The sequence below is a fragment of the Lissotriton helveticus genome, chromosome 4_1 (genome assembly GCF_964261635.1).
Source record: "Lissotriton helveticus chromosome 4_1, aLisHel1.1, whole genome shotgun sequence".
Lineage (NCBI taxonomy): Eukaryota > Metazoa > Chordata > Amphibia > Caudata > Salamandridae > Lissotriton > Lissotriton helveticus.
The window spans coordinates 512,228,454-512,243,811 of NC_136063.1; the positions used below are offsets into that span (position 1 = coordinate 512,228,454).

The following is a 15,358-nucleotide window of genomic DNA, read 5'->3' on the forward strand; positions in this document are numbered from 1 at the left end:
GCCTCACCGCTGTGAAGGCAGTCCCTGTCCCCTTTCGGAGAGTCTGTTCGTCGGAGACCCAGACCCACTGGCCCACGCTTGTTTGTCCCCCTACCTCTCTCCCCCTCCTGCTTCCCAATAGGGGGGTCCCATCCCACCCCAGAGATTCTGCAGCAGCCTGCTCCCTGGCCTTGCACATCCTGGTCCACCTCTCCTCTGTCTCTTGAATGATGCAGCACTGTTCTTTAATGCGTGCTTCTAGATCCAGCCCTTCCCATCTGGGCAGCATGGGGAATGGGTCCTCACCCCCATCCCACCTCCCTTTGACCACAGGTCCCCCTTCTGGACCAGGGGCTCTGTTTCCTTCAAGACAACCTGAGACCCCAGCCCATATAGATGTTTTCACTACTGGGCCCAGGTTGCTCGCTGCTAATTCATCCCTGCATTCATACCCGCTCCTGGTGGGGGCCTCCTAGATTGGTCTAACGACCCGCTCCCTCTGGGCGCTCACTCGGCAGTGTGTTGGTGCTGGCACCTGCACTCCGCAGCACCAGCTCTGTGTTGGGCAGCCCCGCTCCCCGCCCCCCTCCTTACCTGGCTCTGTGTGGTCAGGGAGCCATACGGGCAGGCTCTTCCTCCTGCCTCCGCACTTGGTTCCCGATGCGTCCTTCTTCCCGGCCTCCAGGCAGTGTACCAGCAGGTGGCAGCTCAGGCAGACAACCCGCCACCACTGCCATGACCACACCCAAAGCGAAGCGCGTCGGGCGAAACTTACCTACCCACATCTGATCCAGCAGACTGGGCCGAAGCAGGTCCACTCGGCCCGCCCTGCCCAGCACCAGTAACCCGACCTGGACTGCATCATTATCGGGTTCCGCCATCAGGCACGCCGTCATACCCGGAGCCAAGTAGGCCCTAGCAAAGATGGGTCGGACTGCCTGAAAGGTGGGTGGCAATGACTTCTATAACCCCTCTAACTTCCCTTAAACCTAACTATGCCAAATACCTTTTATTAAACCCTTCCCTCACAGTGGTGCATTGGTGTCAGGAAGAGGCCGGATACTCCTCTCCTGACACCTTTATAGACCTGCCTACTCCTGCCCCTTCCCCTAACTAACCTCACCCCTCCACCTTGTCCTTCCGGTATGGCACGAAGTACCCTGGGGGAAGACTGGTCTGCGACCCTCACTTTCCTCGGGGGCCAGCATAGCCACTTTTGGTAACAGTTTACTGTATCATCAGTGAGGCATGACACATATATGCTTTCAATAGGAGCCAGCCATCATGCTTTTTAAGAAGTAAAGTACATGTAACTCTCTGCAGCAAGCAGGGTCCATTATTTTGACAAAGACACATGCAGGACACATTGCAAGTAAACATGTGAAATCACAAATGAAAGCAAAGTAGATACTCAAGACGCATACCTCATGCATTGCCTGTACTGTGTCCTGTCAGAATATGTGCCCCTCTTACAGAGGGTGCTGTCTACCCTTTACCTCAGGATGCTTTTGGCACCACTGATGGAGCTCTGTGCAGAGCTGTGCTTCTAAGGCAGCACCCGGTGGACTTTGGCAGTCCATGGTGGAAAACACACTTCTGGAATCCTTGGTAGGTGGCCATTGCTATTTCTGTGTTTTCCTCTGTCCGCTGGAGGTCATTAACCTCTTCAATCAATCAATCAATCAATCAATCAATCAATCAATCAATCACCATACAAGATCATCCGGAGGGACCGCATCAACCAGACTGGAGGAGGCATCGCCATCATCCACAAGAACACCATCCGCATCACGACCAACACCGACGACACCCTCGCACCCGCCGAGCACCTGCACTTCCAGGTCCACATCAACCCCAAGACCACCCTCAGAGGCACCCTCATCTACAGACCCCCGGGACCACGCACACAATTCAGCGAAGACATCGCCGACTTCATCAGCCCGCACGCCCTTCCCTCCGCTGACTACATCCTCCTCGGGGACCTCAACTTCCACCTGGAGAACAACAACGACCGCAACACCACCACCCTGCTGGACAACCTTGCAAACCTCGGACTCAAGCAGCTGGTGACCACCCCCACCCACTACGCCGGACACACACTCGACCCCGTCTTATCATCCAGCAAGGACATCGCCTTCAGCCACGCCACCGGACTCCACTGGACGGACCACAGCTGCGTCCACTTCAGCTTCAGATGGACCATGACTCACCACCACCAGCAACAGGTTGCACGCAGAAGCTGGAACAAGATCACAACCGACCAGCTCGCGACCTCCCTGAGCAAGAACCCACCCACCAGCGCAACGAACCCCAGCCAAGCGGCCACCAACCTCACGAAGTGGATCGGCGACTGCGCAGACGACCTCGCCCCCCTGAGGACCCCGCCCAGCAAACCCTGCAGCAAGAGAGCCCCATGGTTCACCGACGAACTCAAGAGCTCCAAGAAGAACTGCCGAGCCCTCGAGAGAGCCTGGCGCAGAGACCCAACACCAGACAACATGACTGCCCTCAAGCTCGCCACCCGAAAACACCACCAACTGATCCACGCCACCAAGAAAACTGCATTCAAGGAACGACTGGACAACAATGCACACAACAGCAAGGAACTCTTCAACATCGTTAAAGAGCTCTCCAACCCCAACGCCGGAAACAACGACATCACCCCTTCGCAAGACCTCTGCAACTCCCTCGCCGCCCACTTCCACAACAAGATCGCGGACATACACAACAGCTTCAGCACTCAACCGACGCACGCCACGACCGAACCACTGCCCCCCACCACCACCCTCCGCGCCTGGACCCCGATCAGCACCGAAGACACCGTCCGCACGATGAACTCCATCCACTCCGGATCTCCGATCGACCCCTGCCCTCACCACGTCTTCAACAAGGCCGACGCTGTCATCGCACCCCACCTGCGGGACATCATCAACACCTCCTTCGCCACCGCCACCTTCCCGGAGAGCTGGAAGCACGCCGAACTCAGCGCTCTACTAAAGAAGCCTTCAGCCGACCCCACCGACCTCAAGAACTACCGCCCCATCTCGCTGCTCCCGTTCCCTGCAAAAGTCATCGAGAAGACCGTCAACAAGCAGCTGGCCGCCTTCCTCGAGACGAACGGATCCCTCGACCTCTCGCAGTCTGGCTTCCGGGCCAACCACAGCACCGAGACCGCCCTGATCGCAGCCACCGATGACATCCGAGCCCTGCTCGACAACGGAGAAACGGCGGCCCTCATCCTCCTGGACCTCTCCGCGGCCTTCGACACTGTCTGCCACCGTACACTAGTGCAGCGCCTCAGCAACGTCGGAATCCAGGAGAAGGCACTAGAGTGGATCACCTCCTTCCTCGCCGGAAGGACACAGAGTCCACCTCCCCCCGTTCAGATCAGAAGCCACCGAAGTCATCTGCGGCGTCCCTCAAGGCTCCTCGCTCAGTCCAACCCTCTTCAACGTCTACATGAGCCCCCTCGCTAACATCGCACGCCAGCACAACCTCAACATCATCTCCTACGCCGACGACACCCAGCTGATCCTCTCCCTCACCAACGACCCCACCACCGCCAGAGCCAACCTTCACGAAGGGATGAAAGAGGTAGCCGAATGGATGAAGAACAGCCGCCTGAAGCTGAACTCGGACAAGACGGAAGTCCTCATCCTGGGATCCTCACCCTCCGCCTGGGAGGACTCCTGGTGGCCCCCCCGCCCTAGGCAGTGCACCCAAACCAACAGACCACGCACGCAACCTGGGCTTCATCCTGGACTCCTCCCTCTCCATGACCAGACAAGTCAACGCCGTCTCCTCGTCGTGCTTCAACATCATGCGCATGCTACGTAAGATCTTCCTGTGGAGCCCCACCGAGACCAGGAAGACGGTCACCCAGGCCCTCGTCACCAGCCGTCTGGACTACGGCAACTCCCTCTACGCCGGAACCACCGCCAAACTCCAGAAAAGACTCCAGCGGATCCAGAACGCCTCAGCACGACTCATCCTGGACATCCCCCGTCGCAGCCACATCTCCGGACACCTGAGAGACCTGCACTGGCTCCCGGTCAACAAGAGAATCACCTTCCGTCTCCTCACCCACGCACACAAAGCCCTACACAACCAAGGCCCAGGATACCTCAACAGCCGCCTCAACTTCTACGCTCCCAAACGCCAGCTTCGATCGACCAGCCACGCCCTCGCCGCCGTCCCCCGCATCCGAAGAGCCACCAGAGGGGGACGGTCCTTCTCCTACCTCGCCGCCAAGACTTGGAACTCCCTCCCGACCCACCTCCGCCTGACCCAGGACCACCTCGCCTTCAGGAAGCAACTCAAGACCTGGCTGTTCGAACAGTAGCGGACCCCCCTCCCCATGCGCCTTGAGACCCTCTGGGTGAGTAGTGCGCTATATAAATGCTATGATTGATTGATTGATTGATTGATGGGGGGCCCGCTCCATGTAGTTTGCAGGGGGGCCCTCTCAAGTTTCGCTACACCACTGGCCAGACCCTTCCCTGCGTCTCCCAGTGAGCACAGGCCACCAGACCCAAGGCAGCTCGAGGCGTTAGACGAAGGTCAAGGAGGAGGGAGTGTATTTCCAACCAGGGAGACAGACTTCTTCACTTCTAAAGATGGAAATGCATGACTGCAACACATACTTGAAAACCTTACCATGCACGATTCAAAAGGGTTGATTTGGGTATTGAAGTATTGATGAAGACTACTAGAGAGAGATGGCGACTTGACAGGGATCAGAAGAAATTTCTGTGCACTGTTAAGAAAAAATACTCACATTTCCAAACAATTGAGCCCCAATGTTGCTCATTGGGTGTACACGGTATATGCACAATTTCTTTTTCTCAAGGAATTATTAAAAATGAATAATACTACCTAGGCGAACAGACGAGGAGGCAGTACTGTAAGTTGTTTCACACAAGCCGAAGTAGTCACTCTGAGAATGATGGTAAATGTATACTCTGTGTCCATACGGTGCAATGTACTAGCTGTATGGTTCAAATGTGATGACCACCAATGGTTCTTAAGCTGTTAATAAAAAAAAAAAAGATTAAAAAAAATGAATAATACTAATTGAAATGCGTATTTAGTGTTTATCACAAGTTTTAAAGTCCATAAATTCATGCTTGTGTCTTCCAGGACTGAAATCTAGACATGCAATTCATTATTTGAACGATTGTATCAAGTTATGTTGTGCACAGATGCTTACAACCAATCACTAGGTTACATTGTTGAAATACTAACAGAAATGTATTTTTTTACTTTAGTTAAGTGGCTCTGCTGATTGAGTAGCGATGTCAGCAGTATGGTCAGTCTTTACAGAACGTAATGTCCCATGAGGGGGCAAGCCAAGATCGTAAATGGCCTGACGAAGGCCGCTGTATTAAGCGGGTCTGTGGGTACCGGACTACTTTTGACAAAAGTAAAGTTACATCTTTGCCTCAGGTTGTATGATATTACATAGCAGAGCATAATGAACACATTGTTTTTAAGTAATGTCACAAAAGCAAAAATAAAAGTATTTGAAGTTACTGTGATTGTTATCCGCACATCAAATCCATATTAACAATTTATTGATTTACTTCATAAAAAAGAAAACTTGTATTAACTGTTTCTCAATGTGAAGAGTGTATGTTGAAACAGCTATAATGTTAGGAAATTGGGCTATTAGTTGTGCAGGATCTGAGGCCTGTACAATCAATAGGTCCACAAGTATGCCCTCTCTGGAAACCAAGCCCCCTATTGTAGTTCTTGACTTCCTCAGAGTAGCAAATCAGAACAGTCCAAGGCCTAATCAACGGAGGTGGCGTGGTCTAGTAATCACCATTCGCTGGCACACAATAATAACACTCAATAAATAATTGTCCAGTCTGTGCTTTTTCTTTAGAAACGGAAAAGTGCATTTACACATACACTACTAAATACTACACAGTAATTTACAAATATACATAAGGATGGTGGAAATAGCTTTGATGACATTACATGCCACACCCCTAAACAGTAGTGGCAGCTACCGGTTTCGGGTGATGGGCCGTGGGCAGCTCCCACTGGTCCTGGGATCACCTGTAGGTAGAGTCCTTAGTCCATTAAAGCATCGGGTGGCTTGTCATTTCAGTTGCCCATGGTGCTGCTGCTATCCAGTTCTAGTGTCCGAGCCCCACAACAACCCTCTCTCTCTTGTGTCCCTTTTTGACCGGGGTGGAAGGTTCTAGAAGCAAGGAACCCCTGGCCAATCCTAAGGTGCCACATTACAGCGGTGACCCAAGGACAGGAAACAGGTAAGATAAAATGTGTTTATTATGCTGGACCATCAGGCAGAGCAGCAACAGCGCAGCTCATGGTTCAATTGTCTTTTCAAACCCCTGGTGCAGAACATTCATACATCAAGGTTCTGCACCAAAGAGGGTTCCATATAAGAGATCACGTGCTGAGCTCGTGAAAAGAGAAGCACGAGCTACTACATGGGTTTTTCCCAAAAACATAAAGAAAAGAAGAAAACAACCTAGGGAAGAGAAGAAATAAGGTAATGAAAGTGAAAGAAGAAATCATGCAAAATACTGCAGAATTACAACTCTAACCTGAGAAATAACAATAAAGGAAACTCCTGTAAGACAAAAGCTAATAATATAACCAGGAGTATTACAATGATGAAATATGGTGACAAACCTGTAAAGAAAAAGAACAAATTACAAACACCATTATGTCCTAACTCTCCCAGGAATGTTTTTGGTCCTAGAACTGCGTCTCACAACATTTTGTTCAACATTAGGATAACTAGAATTTCCATCAAAACTGGATGCATTAGATAAAAGAAGAATAACATTAGATTTAACTAAAAAACATTTGTTACACCATTGACCATTCCCAAGTTTGACAGAATCTCCTTTGACTTCAATCACATTGATAGGAGTAGAAATTTTGGGTCCTCCCTTCCACACCTGAACAGGTTTTTTTACACGCACACAATCACCAACAACCGACTCAAACTCCTTGGTCCTTTTCCTGATGTCAAAATAAGATTTTTGCTTTTCCTGAGAAAACTACACACGCTTCCTGACAGAAGCATCAGTCCAACTACTTCTCTTGACCCACTTACTCATCCAAAATGGAGAAAATACTGTGGTTGCTCTGCGTCCACGCAACAACTTAAAGGGTGAAACACCTGTAGAAGAGTGCAGAGTTGTGCGATAACACCAGAGCATGCTCCTGACAGAATTGACAACAGAGCATTTGTTGGCTAAAGCCCACTATATACATTCCCCCAGAACTCTGTTCATTCGCTCCACAAGACTATTTGGATGGAAAAGCGAACTTTTGAGATGTTTGATTCCACTAGTGACAAGAAAATCTTCAACTTCAGTAGCAATGAATTGAGGGTCATTATCCGTCACCAAGAATTCAGAGAAACCTTCTTTCAGAAATATGTCTTTAAGAAATTCAATAAAGAAGTCACTTCTCTAACAAACTTGACCTCAGGTCATTTGGTGTAATAATCCATTAAAATCAATGCAAATTTACATGAAGAGTCAAGACCATGAAAGGGACCAATAATATCTATCCCTAATTTGACCCAAGGTGCAGAAGGCAAAGCAATGGAAAACAAAGGAGGGGTGGACAACTTTGCAGACTTATCACAACTTGAGCAAACAACACACGACTTAACATCATCTTCATTCTCCTTATCCATGTTGGGCCACCAGAAAGAAAGTCTCACTCTCCTTTTAGTCATGGAAGTTCCCAGGTGTCCCTCGTGAGCACTTACAATGATGCTAGACCTCAAACACACAGGGGGAATGAGTTATCACTCCTCATGAGCAAACCGTCCTGAATAGACAACTCATCAGCAACTTGCACATAAGTCTTAAGCTCAAACTTGAGATTTCTCTCCTTGGGCCAACCTGTCTCCACATGCTTCATGACAGACAACAAGGATGAATCCTTGGCCAGTGCACCACGCCAATCACGCTCCGTGAAGGCACACAATTGAGGGATATCTATAGCAGCAACAATCTATTCTTCCTTGTCATCCTCACACACACTTAAAGGATCTTCCAAATTACCTGAAAATCGAGACAAATAATCCGGACAACTACCAGGAATATGCTCAGGGGAAAAATCAAACTGAGGCAGTTTAGATGACAAACGAGCAATTCAAGGAGTGAAGCCCCTAACATTCTTCCCACTCAAAATAAAAATCAACGGCTTATGGTCAGTTTGGAGACAAAACCTTCTTCCCCATATGACATTTCTAAATGTCATCACAGCCCACCAGCAAGCCAACATTTCCTTCTCAATTTCAGAGTATTTTTTCTATGCCTGAGACAACACCCTTGAAGCAAACCCTATAGTCCTTACTTCATTCCCTTTTGCCTGAGTCAAGACAGCCCCAACACCAACATTACTAGCATCCACAGTCAAAGTGCATGGAAGATCAGGATCATAGTGCTTCAACACCCTAGGTGATACAAGTTGTTCTTTTACCCAGTCAAACACTCTCTGACATTTATCAGACCACTCAAACCCAAATCCTTTCATAAGCATCTGAGAGAGCGGCCTCAATTTAGTTGCAAACCTTTGTATAAAACGTGAATAAAATTCCCATTGGCCTAAAAATGACTTGAGAGTAGACTTATCAGAAGGTGGTTTAGATTTCACAATGGACTCTACTAGACTGGACTTTGGAAGAACACCTTGCTTGGTAACAAGATGTCCTAAATATTCCACCTCTTCAGTCAGGAAAATGCACTTGTATCTGTGTAGAACCACACCTTTGGACTGAAACCAAGACAATACCTCTTCCAGAATTTCATCATGGGTAGACCTGTCAGGAGCTAAAATCAGAACTTCGTCCTGAAAAACAGAAAGTCCATCAATACCCTTAAGCATGTTGTTCATCAAACGTTGAAACACTGATGCATCTGACGCTAAGCCAAATGGCATATGGACATACTGGTATGGGCCAAACGGAGAAACAAAAGTAGTAAGATGCCTGGACTCTGGAGCTAACTCTACTTGATGGTAAGCAGACGCTAAATCAAGTTTAGAAAACATTTTAGCATCCTTCAGTCCCGCAAGAAGTTCAATAATGTTCGGGAGAGGGTATGAGTCTACCTATATTTCCTTATTCAGGCAGCAAAGATCAACACACACCCTTAATTCACCATTCTGTTTCCTAGCAATCACGAGCTGAGATAACCACAAAGATGAGTCCACAGGCTCAATAATCCCTTTCACACACAAATAACTCAACTCCTTTTCCAAATCTTGTCTGATGGTGAAATAGACATTCCTTAGTTTGTGTTTGACAGGTTTAACACCATTCTTGACAATGATGGTGTGTTTGTAGTCACATATTTTCCCAAGCTCCCCTGAAAAAACGTGAGGAAATTTGTTGAAAATTATCTCAAGATCTTCCTGGTCTCGTATAACACAGACTTGCACACTGGTACCAGGCCTAAGCACCATTCCCAACACCCCTGGTGGAACCACCCAAGAATGTTCAGCCCTTTGTGAGGGGCATACACTTTCCCCCATATTTTCCTTCCTCTGAACTCCATAATGTCCTCAATGTATCTGGAAAGGTCAATCTCACGGCCTTCATATGAAACTGCTTTCCGATCAGGAGGAATGAAGGGTCTATCAGGCCATGTTTTGTCCGACAGATCTTGTGTGATCATGGTGATTCGAGCAAATGGATCCACCAACAGTCTTAAGTCTTAGACCCTTATGTTGATCTTAAGTCTTAAGATCAACATAAGGGTCTACACAGAGTTCAGGATTGCCCACTTTAACTCCCTCGTCGTGAACAACAACAACCATGTTACTTAAATCTCTAGTAACAATGGGGCAAATGTATCAACATCCTGATTTGCGAATCTAAAATAGCGATTTTTTAGAAATCGCTATTTGAGATTTGCAAATAGGGATGTATGTAGAAAATCTCATTTTCTTAAAATTCCTTAATTGCGATTAGCAAATTGCGAATCGCAATTAAGGAATCATTTCCCATTCATTTTTATGGGCCAGGAGGCCCATAGGAATGAATGGGAAGTTATTCTCAATTTGTGATTCGCAATTTGAGAATCGCAAATTGAGAATAATTCCAAGGGTGCAAGGGTGTCATAGGGAGACCCTGATGCACCACTGAAATTCACATGTGTGCGCATATGGCGCACATACATACCCTAAGGGCATGTATGTGCGCCACTTGGCACCTTCACAAATGAAAAAAAGTGCATTTGTGAAAGAAATCGCAAATTACCACCAACTTGAAGTGGTGGTAATTTGGGATTCCTTAACGCAGAATTGCACTTTTCTGGTGTTTCTTACATTTCCTTAAATGCAATCGCAAAATAAGGAATCGTAAATTTGCGATTCCTTATTTTGCACTCAGATTTGCTACATACATGCCATTTATCAAAAATGCGTTCGCAAACGCCGAAATTCTGCGAATTTCTGCATTTGCGAACGCATTTGTGCTTGATACATATGGCCCAATATCTTCATTATTGTCATCTAAATTTTCGTCCATGACACACTTGACCATTGAAGACTGCTTATTTCTACTGGTTTGACAGACTTTCGCAAAGTGGCCTTGCTTGTATTATCCATCCCTGTCTCAACCCTCCTGCACAGCATGCTGATACAATTCAAGAAGGCACTATCCAGAAGTCACTGGCCACATCTCCTCTGGGGGCCACAGCTCTGCCCCTTGCTGACATCACCGCCATGGCCTTACCCACCAAAACCTCAAAGAGGAGCCTCCCCTCCTGTTTTGGCTCCAGAGGTCTTGGCTTCCTCCTTTGTTCAGAGGGCCTGGGCTGTCCCAACCCTGGTACAATGTGACAGTAAATTAACGGATGCAGATTTTCTTCCCCAACACTTCCTCCTCAGGAGTTGAGTGAAGCATTGTTAATTGCTTCTTTTGTGTTCCATTTGCTGGGGAGCAATGTAATTACCTTGGGCCAGCAGGTTGACAAAAGGCCTGGACTCTGACCCTGAGCTGAGCCACAGAAATATGAGAATTTTACACGACCAATAAGGTGTACATTTGTCTGCTTGGGAACTGGATAATCAATCTTGGCACACATGTTTCACCCGAGTATAATGACTTGCTGTACTCTGGTGGCCAAAGGGAAGCAAACCTCTAAGGCAGATTTCCCCCTGTCACTCTAGACAATACAGTAAACAATTCTGACTTTGCCTATGAGTGCCCGCTATTATAAGGCCTAACCAGGTCAATATCTAATCCTGCAGAGTCTCCTCTGCGCCAGGCTACCTGTGTGCTCACAAAGTCGTACAAAGCCCGGTAACTGCTGTTACCGGGCTTTGTACGACTGTAGTCTCACGCGCGCAGCCCTTACATGTGTGCACATGCATGTGCACATTTGCTCACATGTAACAATCCATGTGCCTCTTACCCTTGCTGCTTTGCAACAGCTTACCTTAAAATGTAGACACTGGAAGTAAACATGTGTAATCCATTTACAATGTGATTATCATGGGTGAGACACTAGTTGTGAGGCTCACCCACAGTAAAAAGTCCAAACCAGGTGAACCAAAATGAAAAATCTAGGCGGATTAAATGTGCAGAACCCATTCTGCAACATGTAATCACAATTAAGCAGTCCTCAGGGAAAGGGTGCCTAACAAACTCGTTGAGAGCCCATCTCATGTTGGCATCTTGCTTTGTCCTTAGTGTCCCTTTTATTCCAATTCACCTTAGTTTTGGCTTTTTATTACAGATGAAATCTATAGAAGAAGATTTAAAACGTTGCTGCCTTGATGCAGATTTCTTGATGTTGTGCTTCTAAGAATACCTCAGGAGCATATAAAGATCCCTCAAGCCAAGGTTTATTTCACTCTATCACACATTCATCTTGTCATGAACTGTTTTGTCAAGAAAGCATTGATAGGGCTCTCCTGCACACAACTCTGCCTACTCCTCATTTCACTCAGGAGCAAATGTTTTTGTTTCAAACGGCTCACAGAGATGAATATTTTTACTACTAACTTTACTTTGAAGTTCAAGCCATTTGCCTCCTAGATGAACATAAAGCCTTCCGCTTAAACGTACTCCTGGTTTGGGATTCCTCTCTTTTGGTACCCAAACGGCCATTGCTACACTGAAGGCTGTTGCTACACTGTACTTGGTGGCTCTTGCTAGTGTGGGAAAGGAGACAGTCACCTTTAGGGGATAGGCAGGGAACGGAGAGAGAGGGAGAATTGTGTATGGACGAGGGTGGACAGTCAATCTATAATTTACCTTTATATAAAACTGTAGTCACTACAACAGCACTGGTAATAACGTCCTCAGAACCTGGATATGTATTCCACAATTCAAAGATGCCAATAAAACAAGTGTGCTTACTCCAGATATTGCAAAGCTTAACCACAGTGCCAGTAATTTCACGGGTCTGGAATTAACAGGGTTATTTAAATTGAAGTCTGAGAATTCTTATAAGAAATTTAAAATGAATCAGTAATTCCCAGTCTTATGTACCTATTTAATATAAATGTTGGTGTCAGTAAACATGACTTAGGCTTGACTTATTCCTGATTCCCTATTGAATTTCCAGTAGTAAGTTACACCTATCCATGGAAAAAGGTTTGATGAATTTGGTCCATTGTTCTTAAAGTGATTATCTACATATTCATATATTGGTGACAAAAAACCAGACAGTTTTGTGGTTTTAGGATTACAAGTGGGCACACCTGATATGAAATGTTTCATAACAAGAACATATGTTTTTTACTGTGTTTTAAAAGCTTGTTGGCAACCAAAAAGTCAACACTTTCTTTTTGTGTGTATTTTTTAGGTTTCACCAAAGCATACTTGCATCGTGGGAAGCGGGGAGAGCAAGCCACCACCACACACAGTAATGTCCTCTCCACCAAGAGCAGTAATTGGACTGAGGTAGGAAATCGCCCATTGGAAACATTTGCTGAAGCATCATGTCTTTTAGGCTAAAGCGAAACAAATATTTACAATTTTGCCTCACACATCTTAATTGTAAAAATTGTCTTCCATGTTGTTGCTATGTTTTAGTGATTGTTTTCTGCCTGATTGTTTTATAGCTTGCTCTGATTCTTGTTTGTGCCACAGTCTTGTGAGACATAAAAATTAAGTTACTTCCTTTAGTATAAAAATAAGGAGATTCGGATGATTTCTCCAAGAGCCCTGGTGGACTGCCAAACGGACACCAGAGATAGTGTCCTCAATTATACCTCAAGTGGAGCGTTTTTTAAGTGTTTTATGGGGATCATAGGTTTCATTGCCAAAAGTTACTTCTTCAGGGCTAAAATGCAATAAAAACATCTGTAAATAAATGAAGCATTATAGCAAAGTAAATAAATACATTTCAATAATAAGGTGCGTCCAAATCTCTCTTTACATATTAGTATATTTACTTCCTATAAAAAAATAGGCATCTTTCTATTACCGATGTACAGGGAACCACGATATTTAGGAAAGACATCCAAAACTGCATATTAAATTAAAACATTGTCACAGGAAAGCATTTACAGTACATAGTTTCTGTGTAGTGAAGATTTCTCTGCCTGTACAAATGTAGTTGCCTACTTGTGTATTTCTGCTACTTTCCCATTTTAAAATCTAGCTTCATTTAGTAGTGGGTCTCAAGTCAAAGAATTGAGGGCACAAAAGCAATTGGTACCTCCAAAGGAACATCACTGGTTATTAAAATGTGGTGACATATTAATGGAGCCATAGTTACAAATCATTGCCATTGTCCCTAAAATATGCCCAATATATTCCGAATTTGTTGAGTTTTGGAGATAATCAAGAAAGCATATATTTGATGGTGAATATAACAATCGAGAAAGCATATTTGTGATTGTGAATATAGCAATGAGTAAATACAGCCTCTAAGCAACTTAATTTTAGCCACTTTGATTTGAGTAGCACAGCAATGTCATTGATGATGGGGTTATCGGTCCTAAGCGAGTTTGCGATTGGAAACCCCACGAATCTCTTAATCACATGGTTTGTGACTGCAAAAGGGTCATTTCCTATATACAGAACCCATTTTACGATTTAGAAAAGTTGAGTTTTGCAAGCCATATCCAATCGCAATTTGTAAGGGGCGTAAAAGGGGAGTTCCTTTCAAACTGCAATCCAATATGGTTTGTGTCAATGGTTTCCAATTGCAAATCCTTGACTAGTTGCCAACTCCTTAAAGAAGTTGGTAGCTGATTTGCGGTAAACAACCTTTACAACGCAACTTTTACATCGCAGAGCCTTTACAACGCAACCATTACAACACAATCTATTACAACGTATTGCTCTGGGGGGGCGCTCTAGGATAGGGAATAGGTTAATTTACTATCCAATAACCTTCCCTAGTGTCCACGGGGACTGGAGTTGGAATAATAAATTAAACTATTCACTATCCAGCACCCCAAAGCACTATGCGTTGTAATGGACTGCGTTGTTATACTTGCGTTGTAAAGGCATGCGATGTAAAAGCATGAGTTGTAATGTCATACATCCGCTGATTTGCAAATGAAGGTGTCCTTATCGGACCTTTTCCTCTTTAAGAATCGTGTTAGCCATGGTCCAAATGAAGTTTTCCATTTTGAGAATGGAAATACAGGGTTGGTGATCTACTGTACCTTGCAGGCAACCATCTCTTTATTTGTAGTCAATCATATGGAGCCACAAATTACGACCTACCTAATTAATATTCCTTAGGAAGACCATTCTGTAAACCCCTATGAATGGTGATTTTGTGATCTGGCCTAATAGTATATAGGCTGATCTGCACAAAGTCTGTTCACAATCTGTGACTATTATTTACAAATGGACCCAAAATAAATCAGGCCCATATTTCTTTTTTAAAAAACTGCTTGTAGTATTGATAGATTTAGGAGCAGGTTCAAAATATGAAAAGGCTTGAATGTATGTGTTCTGTTAATTTGTTACACACAGCTTGAATATGGGTTTGTATTTAAGATACCTTATTGAAACCTAAACATCACTGTGAAAATGTCAAATTTGCTTTGGGATCAGAATCCAATGAGCATTGTCTCAGATAAAGTGTAGTAGAGTCCACGTGCCATTTCTGCAGATTTCCTTACTGCAACATTGGAAATGCTGCGCTTGTTGCTTTTCCGATGTAATGCATCCTAACTATTTTTGCTACATCGTATTTGGCAGTATGGTTACCTGGTGAAAAATTGTTAAAAGCTACTTGTGGTTATAGAGAAAACCCCATTCTCCCCATTGTACTTGTTGCAAAACTGTGATTTAGGAGACCCTGGTACCTGGTACTTCTCATTTCAGTTTTACAAGTTTATAAGTTTCTCTTGAGCGTTATCCAAAACCATTGGAAGAAAAACCATAAGGATTATCCCCATA

General features: G+C 45.4%; 1 protein-coding gene across 1 annotated transcript in view; it reads left to right on the forward strand.

Moving 5' to 3' along the window:
- Nucleotides 1–15,358, forward strand: part of ZNF704 (zinc finger protein 704) — a 657,857-nt gene that overhangs the window by 612,506 nt on the left and 29,993 nt on the right. Inside the window, exon 8 of the mRNA XM_078685607.1 lies at nucleotides 12,798–12,895. Coding sequence (XP_078541733.1) covers nucleotides 12,798–12,895 — 98 coding nt within the window. The remainder of the gene's footprint in view (nucleotides 1–12,797; nucleotides 12,896–15,358) is intronic.